Below are 23,085 nucleotides of genomic sequence, written 5' to 3'. Positions count from 1 at the left end.
TTACTTTGACTGGTCCATGGCTTCCTAAAATCATGCCCTGAAATGAGATCCATTTTGTCCGAGATTTTGCCCACCACACCTAGAATAGCTTTTCGTTGCCCTCCCAATCTCTGCAATATCCTTGTGAGACCCTATGCTCCTTCTGCACCCATTTCCCTACCCTATAGCTCCTACCCATGCCACCATCCCCACTGCAAGACTTGCCCTGTGCACCCTCCGACTACCACCTATACCAGTCCAGTATATGGTAGAACATATACTATCAAAGGGAGAACCACATTTGAAATGGCAAATATCATATACCAGCTGTTACATAAACAATGTTCGGCCTTTTACATTGGCACGGCTACTACCAAGTTATCAGTTAGGATGAATGGGCTTAGTCAGAGGACGTATACTGGCAACACACAATATCCTGTTGTGGAGCGTGCACTACAACATGACAGTCGTGACCTCAGTGCCTATTTCACCATATGTGCCATTTGGATTTTTCCCCCAGACTCCAGTTTCTCAGATCTCTGCAGAAGGGAACTGGTGCTACAGCATATCCTCAGTTCCCACCATCCAGCTGGCCTTAATTTACATTAATTTCTTCGGTCTCAGCATTTCTTCACAGTACTATTTCCTTCTTCACTTGGTTTTAGTGTTCTAATTCTTTCATTTTCTGATCTGTCCATTTTTCACCATCCCCCCTCCCACCTCTATCACGTGAAATGCACTTAGCTTTTCATTCTTATTATCTCATGCACAATGTTTTAGCAGTAATTTCTGTCTTGCATATTACCATACCTTCTGCCTTTAAGCTCTAAGGTTTTCAAATCTCGTCCAATGCAGTCCCCAAGAATCAGTCTTTCCTTCTCACTCTGTCCTGTAAGTCTTCCCTGACCCAAGGTTCTTAGTGATTTTTCCAAACTCTAGCCCTTTTCCTAAGCCTCACCAGTCCTTTTCCTTCGCCACTTCTTTCCCTTCAACCCTTCTGCCAGAAGACGGAGCCAGTGGCTCAGAAAGCTATGTAATACCTTTTATATGTGTGTTCTCTTGCCGCTGCTCGGTCAGCTGATTTTTATCTATACAGTTACGTTATACTGTATTTTCGAAAATTGATTATTTTTGTTGATATAATTTGGTATGAGGTAGAGCCCATTTCCTGCTGCCTCATGTAGTCAATTTCTTAGAGCAGTGGTGATAAATTTCCCTGATATGATTCACTATTGCTTCTGACACAGGAAGATTCTCTTTATAGAAACAACCCATGTCTGCAAATTTATTATATTGTCTCCAAATAGAGATCTCAGATGGAGGGTCTTTTCCCTATTTCTTAGTAAAATGGAGGCGGATAATACTAAAGATCTGATGTTCATTATATTCAAGAGTATAAAGTGCTCTGGTCTTACTGCAATTTTATAAACACTGCTATAACTGACATCTGTCCAGTAACTTAGGCTGCCTGCAATTGTTGCTCAACTAAACTTTGAGAGTTTACCTATGTTTTCCATTGCATCTGGAAAAAAAGAAATGAATCCCTGTCATCATTTAGAATAACACTTATGATTAAATATCCATCATTCAGCAAAGCTCACTTCAGCTACAAGTTCCTTGTTTGTTGTCGGGGAAGAGAATAACTAATTACAAGTCACTTCCATTATCTGCCAAATGATTGGTACTTCACTCTCAGGCATTCAAGCCCTAAGTTGATCAGGGGAGATCTATGCTCAATTTGAACCTGAGATGATTTATTGTTTATTCTGCACAGATAGTGTATATAAATACCTATCATGACTGTAATAATAATTTGGTACTTAATCTGTGGACATTTTGTATAGTCATATTATATGAGACTAAAAGTGAAATTATTCATAAGTTTTTTTAATGTCTTGGATGCTAAACTTGCATGTTCAGGTACTACACACATGTCACTCTGCATATCTGATCCTTTATTGTGGTTTGTGGAAATTTAACTTCCATGTTTTGTGTGGAGACCAAAAACAGCCTGTACCTATAGGTACCAAATAATAATTATGCATGGAGAGTCGTGTTTTACGTTAGCCGCATTCATTTTACTTTTGATATAGCTGAGCATTTGCCAATCCTGTGTAAATAATCTGAATGACACACCATAAAAACTACTAGCGGAGTGATCCAAGATTTTTCTTCTTGGATAGTTTTGTTATGATATAAACATCTGAAATACCAGCCCTCAGTCAGTTGAAAGGCATTACTGGAAATCACTGCGTTAAGGACTAAAGTGTTATAGATTGGCTATAACTGAAGGAGCCTCTAAATTATATGGAACAAAGACAAAAAGTAATTTGTTATTCTATGCATACAAGTTTGTTTAGGCTTACGCATTAGTTTTGTTTTATTATTTTTAAAGTTATGAATACAGCCTAATTCTTGTCCTTTTTTCACATAGGCCAGTCTGAATCCACAATCCAGTCATCATCAGTAGAAGACAATGTAGTCACTCGAACTGAAGGTATGAACAATGAATTATTCCATATCGTTTTATTATTCACAATGAGTTTAGTATTACTGATTTATAAATTTTATGTTTCTGTTTGCAGTAACTACCAAAACGTCAAGTTTCTCTGCCACTTCTGTGGGAAAGAGTAAAACATCAAGAGGTAATAAACTACAGATATTTTTCAGTGTAATTTAATAGCAGTTACGTACCCATAACAGCTGAGTACATGAGGCTTTAGGGCTCTGTCTTTCTGTAATTACAATATTTATGCATTTGTTTGTGCTTGACAGAGTATCATACAGTGTTAGTTTAATGGTCTGCTGGAATGTTAAGATGCATTCAATTCAGAAGAGGAGTTCTTCATATACTGGTATGGAAGAAGCTAAAGTATGATCAGAAAATGAGGGTCTCATTTATAGACGGTATTAAACTTACTATTCTATATGTTGATACCAGTGGTGGTTCATGCAAAATTTTACCATTGTGCTACAATGTGGTGGCCTATAACCTTTTGACTCACAAGGATAGTAATCATAACTAAATTGACTATATTAATTTTACATATATAAATTAAACACACAGCAGTGGGAATCAAATCTGAGCCAACAGATTGCCAGCCCCTGCTCTTAACCACTGGGCTATCACTGTTAGGTGACCTACTGTGAACTTTTGGAGATCAACAGACAGTGATCTGTGGCAGATGATTGACTTATTAAATATTTGTTCAGAACTCTATCTGCCCTTCCTTAAACCACCTTGATATTCATCCAAATTACTCTCCAGTGTTGTTTCTATTATGTTTAGTATACTCTTGGAAAATATGTCCTATTTAGCTGTTTACAAAGAAATTCCTCTGAAGTTGTTAACATTTTTTATTGCCTTTCTTATGTAGTGGATGTATCAAGGCCACCTTCCACTCCCCTAGAAATTTTTCTCAAAGATTAATTTTAGCTCATTTTTAGGGTTCCGTTCCTCAGTCAGTAAAAACAGAACCCTTATAGGATGGCTTTGTTGTCCGTCGTCTTGTCCGTCTGTCCAGCTCTTAAAGCCCTTTTTTTTCTCAGGAATGGGTAGACATATAAAGCTGAAATTTATGTCACATACTAAGGTTTATAGTCCCCTGGTAGTGTAAAACATTTAAGCTACTATGTCACTACCATCAATAGATATGGCAATTTATGTCCCATCATTCATCAAAACCTATAGGGTACTTCCTGTTGAGCCAGAGCCATGAAATTTGCCAAGAAGCAAGGTTTCACAGTATAAGTAAGGGAAAAAATCTGAAAATTTTTAATTTGTAATTATATCACATGAAAAAATATTTTTTTGTCCAATTGTCATTCTGTCCGTCTGTTGAGACCCATTTTATCTGTAATTACAATAGCAAATTCAAAATTATACAGAAAATTTAAATGTAAAACTTAAAACATTCTCAAATTCTTGGAATTCCTCTGACTAATATCTTCCCAGCACTGACATCGATAGCAAGCAAAAATCGTCAGATTCTCGATTCCTGAGATCTATATGTATATAATTTATATAATTAAATTTATGTGGAACCCTCAGAGTGCTGGTCCTACTTGCACTTGGCCGATTTTTACTTTAGATAGAGACCATTTCAAAAGTTCTTCTGAGATATAGTCTTCTCCATTAGCTTTATTACATTTTAATAACTTCTTCTATTTCTTTGGTAGTTAGGAGTAATTCTTATTCTAGATTTTCATGAGTGTGTGAGTATTCAAGCATATAGACTGGCTCAAGATTATTAAAATGCTGATCAAAATATTTTGCAAGTATTTCAAAATTTTCAGTTTTGTGTAAGCCAAATTGGTGTGCTTTGTCCCACACCCCTCCGGTAGATTTACATTTGAAGTAGATCTGTCTAACTCTTTAACAACTTGGCACTTTCTTCTTCAAAGATGTACTAGGGAAACGCCTCTTTAACAGATCACCTATAGATAACATTTCATACTAAATTTCCTCATACACTCACTTTTTTTACCACCATCTAGCCTATAGCCTTTTGACTTATGTGGGTAGTAATTTTAAATAAATTGAATATATAAAGTTTATGCATAGAAATTGAACTGTTTAAACATATTGAAATTTTATAACTAATAGTGTAACATTGTGAGGAATTAAATAAAATGAGGAAAAAAATGTTGCCTTCAGTGGGAATTGAACATGAGCTGACAATGTAATAGTCCGCGCAGTAACCACTTTTTTTTTTTTTTTTTTTTTTTTTTTTTTTTTTTTTTTTTTTTTTTTTTTTTTTTTTTTTTTTGGGGGGGGGGGGGGGGCAGGAAGGCAGGGTAAACAAACAATCTTTATTCGTACAATTGTACTATCTTAGGGATAAGAAAAGGATCGAGACAGCAAAAACAAAGCAATAACAATTTGGAAACCAGAAAATCAACGTAAAGGCCGCCCTTTTTTTTGTGTAACATGAATAAAGTAAATGACAATCCTAGTCGCGGGCGGGAGTGAAAATGAAGTTGTCATCTGCATCACAATCCCTGCAGCACACGGTGTCGCATCATAAATCTGGCAGACAGCCATATAATCTTGACCATTTCTGCCTTTGTGGGCGGCATGTATTTCTCCTGCATCGACCAGGTAGGGGCCAGTTTTCGTCTCAGTGTGCTGTATGCCAATGTAACTGAACCGCGCAGTATTGTCTCTAGTCGTTCTGCTGCAGGAGTCTTCTCAGTTCTGGGACACCCCAGCTGTCGGGCGGATTGTGAAAAACACTTCCTAAAAAATTGGAAAAGTAAGTCCTGTATTTCGTATGACTCCGTATGAGCTCATGTTGTTCTTGTAAATACATCCAATAATCCATCACGGACTTAATATCGTACGAATACAAATATTTTGTCGCATGTCCAGCGATCCAATTGACCGCATACGTCTTTTGTTTGGGAAAAAAGTTCTTGTCCGGTAGAAAAAGTACATCCGATGTGATTTCTGTGTAGTTAGTGTGCCGAAGGAAGGCCAATCTTCGACGCGTCAGCATCCAGACGTCCCTCGCTGTGCCACACACTAAACCATGTTCTTCCGTTGCTAACAGGCCACAGTTTGTGCAAAGAGGAGAATCGACCATATGAATTGTATGTAATCGACTCCTGGTCACAAGTTTACGGTTTATAAGAATGTACCACATCGATCTCGCTGCTGTTGACAGTAATGGAGTATGCACTGCACACCAAATGTGGTTCCACGTTCTCGACGGGTATTTGAATTCCATTACATTGCGGGCATGGTGATCCATCAAGCACCTATAGATCTCCCGAGTCGTGGGTATTCTCGTCGAAGGTACTTTCAGACGAACATAACTGTAATCAAGAAGAAATGAGGCAATGTGTGCAAGAGAAGGCGAAATATTGCCCACCGCAATAGGGGGTTCGTACGAAGGCGGAACAAGTACTTCTATCAGAGCTGACGTTATGGTGTGCTTTCGTTGTTGCCAATTTCATATCATCGCTCGCATGTAAAGCGCCAGAGCTTTGTTTCGCACGTTTGTGAGGTTGAGGCCACCGTTCCGGAATTGTAGCGTTAGTGTGTCATATTTGATCTTAAATAACATCCCAGTACTAACATAGTAACCAAAGGCAGCCATGAGGCGGTCTGCAATACCCTTCGGTATTGGTAGGATCTGCGCTAAATGGGGCAGTCGTGACGCTATATGAACGTTAGTGTATGCCACACGCTGGATCATGTCAAAGGCTCTCAGTGAGTTGTTTCGTAAAAATCGCCAGACGAACATTTTGCAGAAGCCGCCGAGAACTCGCCGCCGCTGATCACCGTAGTGAACGGGTAAATGTGATCCCCAGACATCTCAGCGATTCCACCGTCTGAAACGGTCCCGGTATGTCTTCCAGACCCCGTCCAATGTGCATAATTTTGGATTTCGTCATGTTAATGACGCTGCCTGCTGCCATCCCGTAAGAGTCTAGATGTTCAACAGCCTGACGCACTTCATGACCTGATCTGACAAGAAGGATCAGGTTGTCCGCATATGCGCAACAAACGAAAGAGTTCTCATTAAGCGCTATCCCAGTAAGTGAGTGCCTCATAACACACATCAGCGGCTCAAGCGCTATCGCAAACAGCATCATGGAGAGTGGGCACCCTTGTCGGACGGAGCTGTTAATAGGAACCGAGCCCGCTTCCCAACCGTTTACAATCACCTTCGATGTAGCCCCTCGTATTAGCCTCATAATGATGGAGATGAAAACAGGTGGAATCGCCATTCGACTCATGACTGACACCAAGAAGTCATGGTTTATCCTGTCGAACGCACGATCGAAGTCCTCAGATATCATCGCTGCTCGCATTTTACACGTTTCTGCAAGGGCGATAACGTCACGGTATTCACTTAACGCCGAGGAGATGTTGCTTCGCACCCCTAGGCAAGCCTGATCAGGGGATATTGTCCTGGATATCGCCAGCTTGAGACGAGACGCTAGTAGCCGTGCAAAGATTTTATAATTGGTGTTTAGCATAGTGAGAGGCCGATATTGATTAACACTGCGACTCCCCGCCATCTTCGGGATGGGAAAAATCCGACGGTAGGCACATGTTCGGACTCATCGCCTCATTGTACATCGACACCAACTGTGGCATCATCATGTCCACGAATTCTCGATAAAACTCTAGCGTAATCCCATCTGGCCCCGGTGATTTATGGGCCGCTCCTTTTGTGAGTGCCACCTTTATATCGTCTTCTGTGAGTGGCTCCATAAGCGCTGCCTTATCCGTCTCTGTCAGTGTCGTTTGCAGATGTTGCAGCATCTCTTCCCCTACCTGACAGTCCGTCGGTGTACCGGCATAGAGATGGAGGAAATGCTCTAAAAATTCATTTGCAATGTCCTGTTGTGTTGTCAGTTGACGGCCATCTTAACCGTGGAGCACTGTTACCAATGCCCGGCGGTAACGTTTATGTTCCCGCGACACATGGTGCATCGAGGTACGTTCCCCAGTGATGGTGTCAGGACATCTTGCCCGTACTGGGATGCCACCCTGTCGTCGTCGCGTGATCGATAAGAGTTGTGCCTTGACCCGATGAACTTCCGCATGATGTTCTGCAGATGGCACCTGGAAGGACAGCTCACGAAGCATGGTGTAATAATAATCAAGAGTGTCTCTCTGCCATCTCGTCTTATCCCGACCATACTGTATTAGAGCTCTTCTTATTGCCGGCTTAGTGCACTCGAGCCACCATTGAAGCACGGAGGTATACATTGGTAGATGGCGTTGACGTGTGGCCCATACCTCCTCGACTCTCTGACGACATTCGGGGTCCGCCAAAAGGGACGAATTGAGCTTCCATGTCCCGCGGCTTCTCCACACACTTTGCCTAGGGAGTGACATGGTACAAATGTAAGCCAGATGATCAGTAAATGCCGCAGGCCATCGTTCCACATCGACCACCTTATCCTGTAGGCCAACCGAAACATATATTCGATCGAGTCTGCTCGCCAAGTGACTGGTAAAAAAAGTATATCCCTCATGGTTCCTATGAATCATGTCCCAGGTGTCGCTTAACTCCAGATCCCGGCATAGCACATGCAATTCACGACAGGTATTGTAATGTGGTGTCTGGTCTTTTTGGGCTAAAACACAATTGAAGTCACCACCTATAATGAAATGATCGAATCTGCCGGTAAATAAGGGCACAATCTCTTCCGAATAATATCTCGCACGCGCCCGTCTGTTGTCTGTGCCGGAAGGGGCATAAACATTGAGAACGCGAATTCCATTAACAGTTATCGCCAGTCCTCGTGCCGAAGGTAGATAAGCCAGGTCTCGGACCGGAATCCCGTCCCGGACCAATATCGCCGTTCCACTGTCATTGTTCGAGTGTGGCGAGGTGTAGGAGATGTATCCATGTACTTCCTGGAACTCAGGAATGTAAATTTCCTGCACCATCAGTATATCCACATCCGACGCGTATATCATGTCCCTAAACAACTGCTGTTTCACGGGCGATCTAATGATATTTCCATTCACTGTCCCTATTCTGTATGCCTGGGGACAAGTAGCTGTCATCTCCACATGATGTTAAAATGACAAAGTTTCACCGTGTCGATAGTCCCTTTGCACATCTGCCGAGGGTCGCCCGAGGAACATGTCCCTGCGGCATTAGGTTTCTTGAGATGCGGACGGATGCAGTGCCCCACCAAGAGAATGGTCTGCATCGGTGATTTCGTCGTCCTGCTCATACCAGCTGATACTATTGGTGTGCTCCAAATTTTCCTGTGCGGCATTGATGTGTGACATCTGTTGTTCTTTCGCAGCTGTAGACTCCACCGCCGAAGGGGTAGCAGGCCCCTGAGCAGATGCGTCGTCTGAACGATATGACATCATTTCACTGTCCGAATTCATATGATCTACGACATCCGAAGCTTGTGGTTCCATGTCAGACAGGTCCATAGTGTTAGACTCATCTGGGCTCCCTAGAAGAGAAGGGAGCGTCCCCGCAGAGTTTAGTCGGCACTTCTTGCGGCGCTTTGGCGAGCGTTGTTTGCGGGCCCTAACCTCGGCCTCTGGTGTTGGCAAATCTTGCATCTCCTGCGTTCCCGCCGCCGCCACAATGCCCTGGGGCCGTTCCACTTCAGCTTCCATGCCTATTGTGATGCTCTCATCCTCTTTCTGCGCCACCTGTAGTGTCTGAGATTGGAGGTTGGTCGGAGCCATTCCTTCTTCAGTGGCGTCCGAAGGCGCCTCAATCAACTGCGGCGTCGGTTCGATGGTGCGCTCCGACCTCGGCGTCACCTCCCCGCAGAGTGCCGTCACGTAAGTCATCGGCAGTGACGTTGGTGTAGTCGGATTCTGGAAGTCTCCGCTGGGGAGTTGCACGAGTCTCCTCTGCATACACGCTGATCGGAGATGTCCTTCACCACCACACCCTGAGCATGTCCGGGGCTGTCCATCATAGATGACAATAGCTCTACAGCCGCCGATGTTTATGTACGATGGCACATGTTTCGTAAGGGCAATTCGCACCTGTTGGACACCATTGAGCACTGGATACGTGCTAAAACTTGCCCAACATTCGGCCGTGTGACTAACAACTCTGCCATATGGCTGGAGTGATTCAGTGACCAATGATTCGGGTACCTCGAAAGGCAGCTTGAAGATTCGAATCGTATGCACGCCCAGGCCCGAATGAGCGACTAAAACTTCGCCAATATGACCATCGGAGTGTCAGAACTGGAATCCTCGTTTGGCGGCTTCAATGATCCTATCACATGCTGCATCATCAATCATCTTTACGTGAATTCAAATAATCTCAGTGTAATTAAGATGCACTTCGTCCCTCAAGAAACGTTCGATTTCGAAAGCCTTCGGTCTTGCATACTCGTTACAGAACGTGAACTGTATCGTGGTTTTTCAGAAATTGTGTGCCATTGCATTCGATTCAAACAGTAACACACGCGAGTGACGACAGTGTAAACACCGCTTCTTCCGCGAACGTTCGCAGCCAAGACGTAAACAAGTCCGAACTGCTCCGCGGTGAAAGGCGGACTGCCCACTCGGCCACAGTGACATTTTGAGAACAGCTCTGCAAAAATTCCTCATACTCTATGCTTGCACATGCAGTTTCAAGGAAAAATACTAACCTGGTAATCTGAGCACCGTGATGCCAGAAGTGATTGGAACTGTTAATGCTACCATGGAATAAAGTTGTGTTCAGTCTATCAGTCATGTTGTACTTATACCTCTTTACAACAGTTCTGTCCATTGTGCACATTGTTTGCAGCTGCTTCAATCAGAGAGACATTTACTATTCAGTTCTGTCTTTTGCAATAATTTCATATAATGGAATGGAATGGAATAGACATCACACTATTAGAAAACTATTGCTATGGTCTGACTGAGTACATCTGGCAATGCAAATACAATCTTTAGAGGAACATCAGACATACACCATCGTGTAACCAAATACAGGGCAACAAATCAATAATGCTTACTCTTACTCTCAACCAACAACCTCTTAAATGATTCTCTCTGCTCATGCTTAACATGTTCCACTGCAAACTTGTTACACAGTGACAGAGTGACACAACCTTCATATCACTGCAATAAGCATATTGAGAGGCTTGTGCAGTTTGTGTGTATGATGAAGACTGTTGCTGTGAGAACCAGCAGTAGGTACATATCACTTCAATGGCTGAATATGACTGAATGTGTGTATCGTTACATCCCATGAAAACAGTTTAGCCACTACAAGTGCTACAGAGTTTGCTACAAGCAATAAGCATTGCAGAAATCATCACAATGACATTTCCAAACAGACTCAAGAACAATCCCACAATATAAAAATATCGGAAATCTTGGCAAATTATAGAATTCAGCAGATTGTCGCTAAAAAAAGTGCGATTGGTTCCAAGATTGAGCACTGAAATGTGTGTCATGTTCTAAAGACCAAAGATGAGGCAGAGTTTCTACAGATGTGTTGCATTCTATGGATCAATGTGGTGACCCAATTGAACAAAAGGGTAGGAACTGCCATGTCTTCCTAGGTCATTCTGGAATGCAGAAGTGACAACACCATTATATCCTGAACTATTTTCTAAGTCAGATTCCAAGATGTGGATTGTATCAACCATTGGTGACTGGTTATCATGTGCTAGTGGTCTATGGCACACTGCAGATACTGCACTAAAATTATGCCATTTCTCTTTGAAAGCAGGCCAGAAATGGCACTAAATAAATAAATGTTGTGTGACAAGGGCCTCCTGTCGGGCAGACCGTTCGCCGGGTGCAAGTCTTTCGATTTGAAGCCACTTTGGCGACTTGGGCATCGAAGAAATGGCACTAAAATTACATCATTTCTCTTCAAATGCAAGCCAGAAACCTCTGTAAAATTAAACCATTTCTTCTTGAATGTGTGCTAGTATGCAAATAAAATGGACAAAAATATATTTGGTAGTTCCCTTTCTGCGATAACTAGAAGCCAGTGTTGAGTGCTGAAATGATGTCAGCTGTGCTACGATCAACACAGAGAAGGAACACAGCTGTCTGTTTTCACTCTGAACACAGTATTTAAGTAACATTACAGTGCAGTATTTAAGTAACATTAAGCAAGAACTGATTACGTACACAACAAAGAGCTGTAGCTGTACACACAGAGAACTGAGACTCTCTCAAATACACACACACACACACACACACACACACACACACACACACACACACACACACACACACACACACACAGGTCTGAGGCACCCTCTGTGGACGGCATAGCACTGCTACATGTGTGGCCTTTCAAAAGAACATGCACGCATCACTGCAAGAATTATGCACATACTTGCAACAAATTAGCTGATAATGTCAAAAATATTCAGTCAAATACATCATCATTATCATTACTAGTTACTGTGTATGTTACATGCACTACACATATAAGCTTTCAGTCTGCAACAGAGTGCGTGTGGAACTGTGTCATTTATCAAGATTCAGACTTGCCTTTCATGGGAGAAGTTTGTATGGTATAAGTATCACCTGCAAAAAGCAGAGATGTACATTTGAAAGCCAGTTGTACACACAGTTTAAATTTCACAATGTTCCATAAAAGGTAATGTTGTATAAGATTCGATACTATATCTGCTACAAATCTTACCATATACATAAGACCTGCTAAAGTCATTAAAGGTTTTTTAAACCCTTAAAGTTTTTATAATACAGTCTTAGGAACCACCCCAAGCATAAGAACAGATTGGTAACCATCAGTCAATGCTTCACTTGCTGCTGAGGGAACTTCATCATAAAGTCAAGATGATTGAATCCTGAAGCATTTGTAATTGTGGTGCAATTTCTTCATTTTTGTCTGTTGGGTACGCTATAGACATACTGTTTTATGTATTACTCAATACAAATACTACTAACAAGGTCGGCTGTTAGAAGAAAGGAAGCCAGATTAGTGTTTCACATCCTGTTAATGATGCCAGGATACTGAGCCTTTGTCTGCTCAAAGATATATCCTTTTCAAAGAAACCATCACGCTATTTGCCTCACGTGATTTGTACAAAGCATGGAAAATTTAAATCTGGATGGCTGAATGGCAGTTTGAACTCCACTACTGAAAGTTTATTCAGTGTTCTAATTATTGTGCCACCTTGTGGGGCAGTAGGTTGGTGGGAGTTGACCTCGGGGTAGAGCATTCATATAAGGAATCTCAAAAGTCATGATCACTGTAACTTGACTTTCAAGGCAGATATTATTTTGAAAATAGTTAAATCTGTCACTACTAACCTGCCAGAAATTCATCGGTTAAATGGGGTTACACATTTGTAAATTGTCCTCTATCCCGATTATAGTTTTCAATTGCTTCCTTTTAACACATTGAGGAAATTTGTAAAGAATTTTCCATTTTGAGAGCTGCAGCTGTATGTATTATTTATTGTCATTTACTTAAAAGGGCAGTGAATCTATCTTCTATTAAGTGACATTTGCCCACATTTTGCTTATTTATTTCTTTAAATGTCAACTTTTGATCACACTGATTGCATGTAAAGATGTGAATAAAGCATTTTTATTTGTATGACAACCCAGCTAGTGACAAACATGTGCAGATGATCAGTACTTGCTTCAGCAAGTGTAATTCCATTAAATTCATTCATTAAAGTATGTTTTCAACTTACACCCTTTTGGATGTTAAAAAAGAAAATTATTCAGTATCTAGCTTCCTGAACTTTCAAATAGTGACTGTCAAGAGAAAGTGAGAAATTGTATGTCTGTCAACCCAGAGGATGTTGTCTGGTTTTGGCATCTGACAAGTATATTTCCTCCTCCTGCCTAAAATATTTGTTCAGACATGGTGATGTTGTTTCAATCCAGTTGGTTCCCCTTTTTATTGCTTCTCAGTCTTAGAACTGCTACATTCAGTTTTATTTAAACACCCTTTCCTTTTATACATATTGTTAACAGATCATTTGTTACTGAATACTTTCACATGCTTTGTTTCTGTAAAAGTGAGTGATGATTTAGAACCAACTGGAATAAAATACAGACACTCATAATTCCTGATTATTATGTGCATTGACGTCCATTGAGATGCATTGTTTTAAGCAGTTTTTATTAATGTTTCAAGCTTTCAGTGTAAAAGTATGTATCTTCCACTGTCTTTTGCATCTATCTTACACCTAACACTCATGTTCCTTTGTCTCAACATAGCTCCTCCTGGGAAAGTGATGTCCCCTTTTGCCAAGTTCCAGGAAATGGATCGCCAAAACTCACAATCTGCACCAAGGTAAGAACTGTTGCTGGTATTCAAGTACTTATTTATAGTTAGAAATATCACAGCAACATATCACCTTCAAATAATTTGCAATGTTTAGTGCAGTTTGAGACATTTGTCTGTACTGTGTGTCCTTTACAGGTGAAGTTTCTGATAAATGAAGTAGCACATGTACATTAACTTGTTGCTGTGGGGCAAAAACATCTTTAAACTTTATTTCATGTCAAACATTTGTCTTGACAAATTATTTACTTTACAGGAGTTACCAAATTTAATTGTATCTTTAATTGTGCAGTTTAAAAGTAAAAGTTTGTGACAACAAGTGAGGACAGTACAAGATAAATACAAATACCTTACTTATGAGAAACTGTGTTGGGATCAGTAGCAACAGTATAAATCGGTACCATGCCAGAGCTTTTAGAATCAAATGTTTGTTCTGTTTGCTTGCAAGAGGGGAGCAAAGGTGTAGAGAATTTGTGGTAGATATAGTAGTAAAAATGCTAAGGCATTGCTGAGTCTACAACTGAAAAACACACAAAAGATGCTGAAAAAACTAGTTATCTACAGAATATGATTTTTTTCTAGTGCAATTGACTGCTATACATATTATTTGTGGATACTTCCCTATCGTTCACATTGTTTGAGTCTATAAAGGGAAAAATTTGTGAAGAGAAAAGAGTTATTAAATTTTAATTGTAGTCACAAATCAGCAATCAGCTTCTTTAAAAGTTGGAAGAAGTAAGCAAAGAGACACATATATAGATGCAGTTTCATGTTCACAGAGGTCAATAGTTCTCAATAATTACTGTCGACTTCTTCATAAATCAATTGATAAGTGAAATTCAGTTTTATATTTCTTTTGTAGGCTAAACAGTTTATGAATACATATTTTCTTTTGTGGGTAATTCATTCTGTTTACTACTTCCCACCTAATGAGAACAAGATTAATAGAATGTGGGATCAGTAGAGATGTAATATGTATCAGGAATACAAAAGGATAAGTTCAGCACAACAAGTATGAAATAAAAAATGGAAAGGAAGGCACTGCAACTTGCAGATGCAGACTTACTGTGCTGAGAATAATTAGCTGCTGACTTGGTACAAGATATTGGAGAAATTTTTGTTAAGAATTGATAATAGATACATAGAGATACTTAAAATGTGTTAACAATATTTCATACTACTTTCATTGTTAAAAACATTAAGAGGCTTTCGTATTTGAGATCACAGTTACTCAACAAAATGAAAGCTAATCTCAATGCGCAGGTGAACCCCCTTCCCCAAACACACACACGCTTACTACTGATACAACATATGGATACCACGGACATTTAATTTTGAAAAGAAAATACCGCAAATAAAGGAAAAACAGCAATTAGACAAGTAGTGAGGGACAGATTGGGTAAATTGGTGGTTGCCATTGGATGAGATGAAGACAAGAATGACAGGTGTAGCAGAAAAATATATAGTCTGAAAGGAAGCAATATGTATGCTTGGGAGAGAGGGTGAAGTGCAGGAAAGTAAATGTAAAATCCACTGAGGTCTTTTGAATCATTGATACTGACAACCTAGAGTGAAAATGCAAAAACCTGGATCTACCCTGCTGTTAAGAAAGCAGAGGATGAGACAGTATTTTCAAAGGTTACAGTATAATTGTCTTCTTCCAAAATGTGTGCCTCTGTTTTGATATTTTTTATCTTTTTCATGGAAAACAATGCCATGTGTTACAAGGTTCTGAAATCCAACACAAAATTACATTGCTCATGAAGTAATACTGCTCAGAAGTTCACAAGGGGTTAGATTCATACCTGTCTTCTTCCATGCTGCCACCACTTTCAGTAGTAAAATAAGGACCATTTCTGTAATATGCTAGCAGCAGTCAAGACATTTTCATGCTTGTTGCTTATCACTCTCTATCACCATAAAGAATTCCAGATCTATAAACTGAATTATATTTCTGCAAACTTCACATAAATTCCACTATCGTTTTCTGGTGATGCCAAACTCTTGTTCAGCGATGACCCATGCAAAAACAATGAAGTTCATGAGTCACGGATAGTGAAAAAATATTCCACCATATTTAAATTTACATAATTATGTTATTATTGTATTCATAACAGATAGGTAGAATTTGAGACTGTTCCTTGATCTGGTATTTAATGGATGACAACAACCAGTTATTAATTAACAATTAGTGATTGGTTTCTGTGATTAGTCAACTACCTTATTACCTAAGTATGTTTTCTCACTTAACACACTGCTGCTTAGCCCATTAACTATTTCTGTCAGATATTCACTTTTAAATGACCTTCTTGTCTAACACAGCCCAATTTCACACACAAAAAAGCCTCAAATTTAAGTTTTCCCACACTGAAATGTACTGCAAATTCTGGGTGCTAGCAGTCATTACAGACTTGTTTGTTATTGTATGCGGATTCCTTAAACTTCTCTTCTGCCTACTGCATTTTATAGTGCTTTGAGTCCCATTAAAAATAAGAATTGTTAATGTGACCATGTTTGCATCAAATCTTCACAACCCAAAAGACAAGCAAATTCCAAACCCCCCCCCACTGAACTTAAAGTAAGATTGTAAATCTCTTTAGAACCCCTCTCTCCTACTGTCACTTATGTGATCCCAGTATATGAACTTGCTAGTACCCCCTTTACCTATTTATTATATCTCTGAACCTAACATAAACCTGTGTTTCAGTAGTGACACTCAGCATGTGTCCAATACGTAAACTTCCACCTCCTACTATAATCCAAAATTTCAACATAAATTGTTGATGAAACTTACATTAATGAATTCTTCCATCACTTTGTGTTTGAAAAACATCGTGTTTAAGGGTGAAAAGTGCACAAAAGGTTTTAACTGATATTTAAAGGAAGCTTTCCTTCTCATGTGCCAGCTGCAATATCATATATCCTGAATTTAACTATATTCTGAAAAGGAAAGTTGCTACTCACCATATAGTGCAGATGCCGAGTCGCAGATAGGCACAACAAAAACACACGTCTGTTGTCTATCATTGACAAAAGCCTTAATGGTTGAAACATTTTATTGTGAGAGTCTTTTTGTTGCGCGTATCTGTGACTCAGCATCTCCACTATATGGTGAGTAGCAACTTTACTTTTTATAATATTGTTACATTCCATCCTGGATTTTTCCATTGTTTGATATATCTTGAATTTGCTTTGCGTAGTTCCGTTTCATTTCAGGGAAAACTGGAACAGAATATTTTTAAGGAGAAGAAAGAATAGACAATTATTTTCTAACTTGCAAATGCTTTGTTCCGTATATAGCAATGGTTAACTGGGAAGGAAAGTACCATTGCCCCACCACCAGATCACCTCATAGCCTAAGACAGATATAGAGTTAATCATAGGTGGAATATAATTTGGTGCAGTCAGTCAAATGGAGGCTACATCTACTATGTTTCTGAATCGTTTTTACTATCCTTTGTATATAAATCACAACTGTTCCAGATTATCACTTGAAAATTTTAATGCCAGAAATCAAGTTTGTCACGATAAACTTGGCCTATATTTACTGTTACAGTTGCCATGTTGTGACCTACATAACCTATATTAAACACATGATTAAGGGATGTTGGTAGTAATGTATCTCTTTCTTTTCAAAAACAGTTTGGGCTTTGAAGATGTACTATGTACAGAGAAACATATCTTGACTTTTACAGTAAATGGTCACACAACTTGTGTAGGCAACAGCATACAAGCAATGTCAAATGTACCGCATTGTATCACAATTAGGGAGCATAAGAGTTTTTTCCTCTTCTGATGCAAGCAAATTTTTGACAGCTCAACAGCAACTTAAGTTTGAATGTGGGCTTACATGAAGATAGTTAAAGTAATTCTTAAAATCATTTCTTTCTACTAACATAAGTGATCTTTTTCTTTGAAACTGGTCTTGTATCTCATAAATAAGGAAATTGAGACTGATGCAATTCATATCATTTTCCTAGCTTCTATGTACTACTTCTAAGTTTTTAACATGCATTGAAAATTGAGAGTTAAGTTCTTCAGATAATGAATAATGTGTACCTTTCAAATTATATGATTCAGCTTTTATACAATGACAAACTGTAAATGCTTAAAATGTACGTATCAAATCACTGTAGTCAATGGTACTTGTAAAGCACTGGCATGTAGGTTTATAACATCAGTTACATTTTACTGTACTCAAAGTTTCAAGCCTAGATCTTATCCTTAACTAACGTTGTAATTTCTGTGCCAGTTCTGTTGAGAAGCAACGGTGGCCTTATTAATTATGGTGAAAAAATTATCATGCTTCTTTATGCTTTCTTTTGCTTGTACCCATCCTCTCTAACTAACCGAGGGCAGTTCTTGACATTATATCTGTGCGTCCCCTGCAGCTCCCCTAAGACCCCTGGGGGCACTGCAGCCCCCATTTTTAAATTCACGGATCCTAAGCTGTGTCGGAGCGCTTCAGCAGTCAAGGACAGACTTCTGTTCTGGTGTCAGAGCAAGACCAAGGAGTACAAGGTACAAAAGCAACACTATGCACTTGCATGGTCTGAATTATTGCGCTTGTTGTTAGTGACAGCACTTGAACCCCTTACTTGACTGGGTGCATTGTGGTGGTCATTTGTCTTACCTGTTGTGTGCTTTATTAACACTTGTGTGTCAAATTTTGTACAAGATATAAACAGTTTGGTGTGTTGCACTATAATGATAGATATTTATGTTACAAATTTTATCTGTTCTGCCTGTAGTAATGTGAACATTTTTAGCACTCGTATATATTATGGCCTGTGAGTGATATGTATATAACATTTGTGGTTTGTTTGGTCTTGTGAGTGTCTTTAATGAAATTCATGCACACACATGTGAATTAAGTAGTGGTTCTTCAGTCTATGTATTTTTTCCCTTCTGCAATGGAAACAAAAAATTGTTTTACATGTATGTTCATAATATAATTTAGTGTGGCATTTGTTAATGGTATTGCATCTACAAGCATTGTTAAATCAGCTGCTATTGCTGAAGCATCATTGGTAAATGTAGTGAATGTAGGATATGAAAGCAAAAATAGTTCAATTTGATAATTACCTCAACTAAAAACTTTATCAAATTTTTCTTGCTTTTTGTTATAGAACATTCAAATAGACAACTTTTCAACAAGCTGGAGCAATGGGCTAGCATTCTGTGCCCTCATCCATCATTTCCTTCCTGATGCCTTTGACTACGATTCATTACGTCCTGAAGAGCGGCGAAAAAACTTCGAACTTGCTTTCACAGTGGCTGAGTAAGTTCTAGTTTTATTTTTTAAATGATTGTTTCAAGATGGAACTATTCAGGAAGCCATATGTCATTTAATTTTATAACTGGAAAAATATTATTCTGAAATGATTGATTGATCATTACCATTTATTTAAAGTAATATACAATCCTAGTGCATCTACCTGTCAATCTTTTGTTAACTGTTACATTTCAGGAACTGTGATAAAATATTATGTTTGCACTTGAATTATAATCAATTTCTAACAGAAACTGACATGTTTAACTGTTCTTCACCAGCTATGTACACATGTATATTCTATTAGTACGCTGAATTTTGAACATCTTTTTTCAAAATCTGTTGTGTTGTCATCAATTTTATGTTCTCAACAGATGAACTAACAATAGACTGTTTCTCTTTTTCAGTGAAAAAGCAGGCATTGCACCATTGCTTGATGTTGAGGACATGGTAATGATGCGTAAGCCTGATTGGAAATGTGTATTTACATATGTTCAGTCTGTTTACCGCCGCTTCAAGGATGAAGACTGAAAACCTTAGTTTATGAGTAGAATCAATGTTCCTATCAAAAGCTCTGTTTGTTTTCTAATATTTTAAAATGTGTTTTAAGAGTGTTATAATGTTTTAAGTTCCATTAAAAAGAAGTATTCTGTCTGTACATTGTTGTAAAATAGGTGTTTAATTAATGGATATTATCTTTGTTATGACTGACTTTCTGTTATAGCAATATTTGATGATGTACCACTGCACTTGCACAAACTCTATATTTTATAAGATATTTCTGATTATTTAAAAAAATAATAGATCATGTTTGTTGCAAAAGAAACAATGGTACAAATCTATGTTAAACATAGAAGCAAATGATGGATGAGATTAATAATGTTGTTAAGATTTTTTTACGCTAGCCATGAGCTCCAGTAAGTTAAGTATAATCACCAAATATCATAGTTCTTTTGTACTTAACTCATTTACAGTTTTATACATTTTATATAAAGATATTAATAGTTGCCAGTACACATAATTACAAAATTTACTATTTTTATGTTTTTTTTCATATTCTACTAAAAAGCTTCAACAGAAGCAGACAAGGGAAAATGTTTCCACATATATTTAAGCATTTGGTGCTTCTAAAATGTACTTTCTTGGTGCTACATTTTACACCCAGCCTTTGCAGGTAGATAAGACATATGATCTAACACAGCAGTAATTAGCTGGGGCATAATTTGCAGTGGATGCAATTAACATTTTTTATTTCTAATTTAAAACTATAACATCATCACTGTACAAGTCTGGCAATAAAGTTGTGTTTTCAGATTTTTATTTTCAGCCAAACAAATTGGTGTAGTTATGTCTTTCGATTGTTAATTTTGTATCTGAATTTTAGGGCTTACTAATGAATAAGATGAAATGAAGCTTTTTATTAAAAAAATAAACAGGTTCAACTGTTTGAAAGTAATGTTGCTGTTTCTTTTATCTAACCTTCACATCCTGTGAACAAAATACCACAATACACAATGCAAATAAAGAAATGGACATAATGAGATGGAAGAACTGCAACCAGGGCAACAGAGGTAGGTAGTGGACACAGATCTTTAGTCATCCACCATCCATTCACTTATTCACTTATTTATTAATCTTTGTACCTAACTGTCTTGTTTCAAAAATCCATTCAACTTTTTCTGCATATTTCTTTCAAGCTTCTGTCAAAACCACGAGTAGAACTGTTACCATTGTTAATTTGTGAATCACCACTGGTGCCACATTCTTTGCGTTGCAGTAGGTGTGTCATTTCAAACATGTGACCAAGTGTGATTAGTATCAGTTTTAAATCAAACTTTTCTCCACTATTCTGCTTTTGTAAGTAGACGCTCTTACCTGCATCAAGCTGCAATGCCCCATGGGCCTGAGGTGACAGTTTTGTGTAGCTACACAATCTTCCAAATAAGACAAAAATCAGTTTCGTGTTCAAAACAGATAAAGCACAATTTATAGATATTGTCATTTTTACAAAACTACTAATTGGGTTTTCAAAAGTAAAACACTGTTGAAATAGTCTGTTTTAGAACTATTAATACTAGAGTAGAAATTACTACAGTTTCAGTTGAAAAAGTGAACTTAATACAAATATCTCTGTAATTAATATAACTATGAAAAGACACTATACATCGTCTAATGAGAATTTTTTCACAATTGGTTTGGGCAGAAGCAGAATTATGATATCTTAAATGGTTCATGAAATCATCCTGTATATGCATCACATCTGAGCATGTACCATTTTTGGTACTGAGGGCCACCTCTTCTAGTTTATGTTGTTTACAAAATAACATTTTCTATGACGATGTCTGGTTTGGGGGCACTCAGTGGCAAAGTTATTGGTGCCCATCCAGTGTCGCCATTTTCCTGAATGATGATGAAATATGAGGATTACAAAAACACCCAGTCCTCAGGCCAAGAAAATCCTCAAGCCAACCGGTAATCGAACCTGGGACCCCATGATCAAGAGGCAACAATGCTAATGACTAGACCATGAGTTGCAGACACATCTGACATAATACCGAAGTCAAAACACTTGTGGGATTCTTAGGTCAGTTGCTTGTGTGTTCGAAACATTAAAAGAAGTTATCAGGAACCAACACATTCCAAATAACAATATACGAATGATATTAATATTATATTTCTAACTCCAAGAAATTTCAACATTATATCTCATACTGTAGCAGTATTGGCAGTAGTTATTACAGTGCAGATAAATCTGAAGACAGGAATTTCTCACATATGATGAGAGAATGATAACTGAAAGCTAGGTTTTCACCAACAATTTCTGTACCACCAACACTACCATGAAAGTGTCATACACAATTGTCAACCTTCCACTTTACATTGATTGCTGTTATTGAGTTAAGATGATGACAAACATTTCATGTTAAAAGTAGAAGATGTCAATTTAAAAAAAAATAAAAAATAAAAAAAAAATTATTTCAGTTTTGCAATGACAACAACATGGGATTTAAGGTACTGTAGTGGGTTGTGGTTTTGTGACACTAGATATTGAGTGTCAGTGACAGAGGGGAGCAAAGGCCATTATTTTGTAAGGAACGGCGGGAGGGAAAGCAACACGTTTGGGTGATGGACTGGATTCTTTACTTGGCTCAGTGGGTGAGGTGTCACTGAAACATTGTTGGTTCTACTATTAGTCATTTATTGACATGTAAAACCCTTTAAAGAAACAGAGTAATATAGTGTGTTTTAACTCACTCAGTTCCTTATGGCAGTGGTGTGGTGGATTCCAATGATCGTTAATAAGGTGACGGCTTGTGTTGTAGCAGATCACCAGGTGGCATATTCTTCCATTTAGTACCATGCCTGTGACCCTCTGCAGCAGTGGTGCAGTCTTCTCCTTATGAATTCGCTCATTGCTTTATTAACAAGCAGCTACGGCATGGTGCGAAGTGCCCCGTCCTGGAATCGAACCAGCAACCCTCAGGTTTGGCATCTCCTGGTGGAGTTCATCAACCTTTAGGTTTACAGGTGACCCTTTTGGTTACTTGTGAACCTCACAAGCCACCCAGGAAAGTACCAAACAAACTTCTTTCTGCTAACATCTGGGATGGAACCTTTTGCATTGACCTATTGGTGCGGTACTGACATCTTCTTCTGTCGAGCAGCGTTGCAGCAAAGTATGACGTCCACCGACTAACCATCAGTTCGTCTGTCCAGGCAATGTTTCTTTTCTTCTTCTTTCTTCCCTCAAAGGACCATCTCATGCCCGTTTGTTGGAGGTATTTATTTGGTGTTCTCACCAATGTCACGAAGTTTCTAGGGCAGTGACTGACTCTTTGGTCATTGATCTATGCTTCTCACGCTGGGCTGAAATGTGACCAATGTCGACACATGTGCCAGCTTTCCTTGTTTTATCTCTATGCTGGTGATGTAGGACATTGCCCTGTCATCCTCCGTATCACCAGATAAGTCACGCACATGAGTTCAGTACGCTGACAGCACCTGGAGCATTGACTGCTGTTGTGTGAACTGTGCTGGTCGTTGTTCTCCTTGGAAGCATTTGCTGTCTGCTCACTCATTGATCTTTCAAACTGCTGACTA

The 23,085-nt window shown here is 38.9% G+C and overlaps 1 protein-coding gene across 3 annotated transcripts in view; it reads left to right on the top strand.

Moving 5' to 3' along the window:
- The window catches only part of LOC126464817 (microtubule-associated protein futsch-like), a 481,068-nt gene extending 460,628 nt beyond the window's left edge, over positions 1-20,440 (top strand). For 2 of the 3 annotated variants that reach the window (XM_050096261.1, XM_050096260.1), the window contains 6 exons: positions 2,414-2,476; positions 2,565-2,624; positions 13,646-13,721; positions 18,104-18,233; positions 18,842-18,993; positions 19,392-20,440. In XM_050096261.1, the coding sequence (XP_049952218.1) occupies positions 2,414-2,476; positions 2,565-2,624; positions 13,646-13,721; positions 18,104-18,233; positions 18,842-18,993; positions 19,392-19,515 (605 nt within the window). In that variant the 3' untranslated portion in view covers positions 19,516-20,440. Of the gene's footprint in view, positions 1-2,413; positions 2,477-2,564; positions 2,625-13,645; positions 13,722-18,103; positions 18,234-18,841; positions 18,994-19,391 lie in introns of those variants that run through there. The other variant, XM_050096262.1, reaches the window with a different exon arrangement.
- The last annotated feature ends 2,645 nt before the right edge of the window (positions 20,441-23,085 follow it).

Source organism: Schistocerca serialis, chromosome 1, assembly GCF_023864345.2.
Source record: "Schistocerca serialis cubense isolate TAMUIC-IGC-003099 chromosome 1, iqSchSeri2.2, whole genome shotgun sequence".
In the NCBI taxonomy this organism is placed as follows: Eukaryota; Metazoa; Arthropoda; class Insecta; order Orthoptera; family Acrididae; genus Schistocerca; species Schistocerca serialis.
The sequence above is the reverse complement of the archived record's forward strand: the minus strand, read 5'-3'. Positions and strand labels throughout refer to the sequence as shown.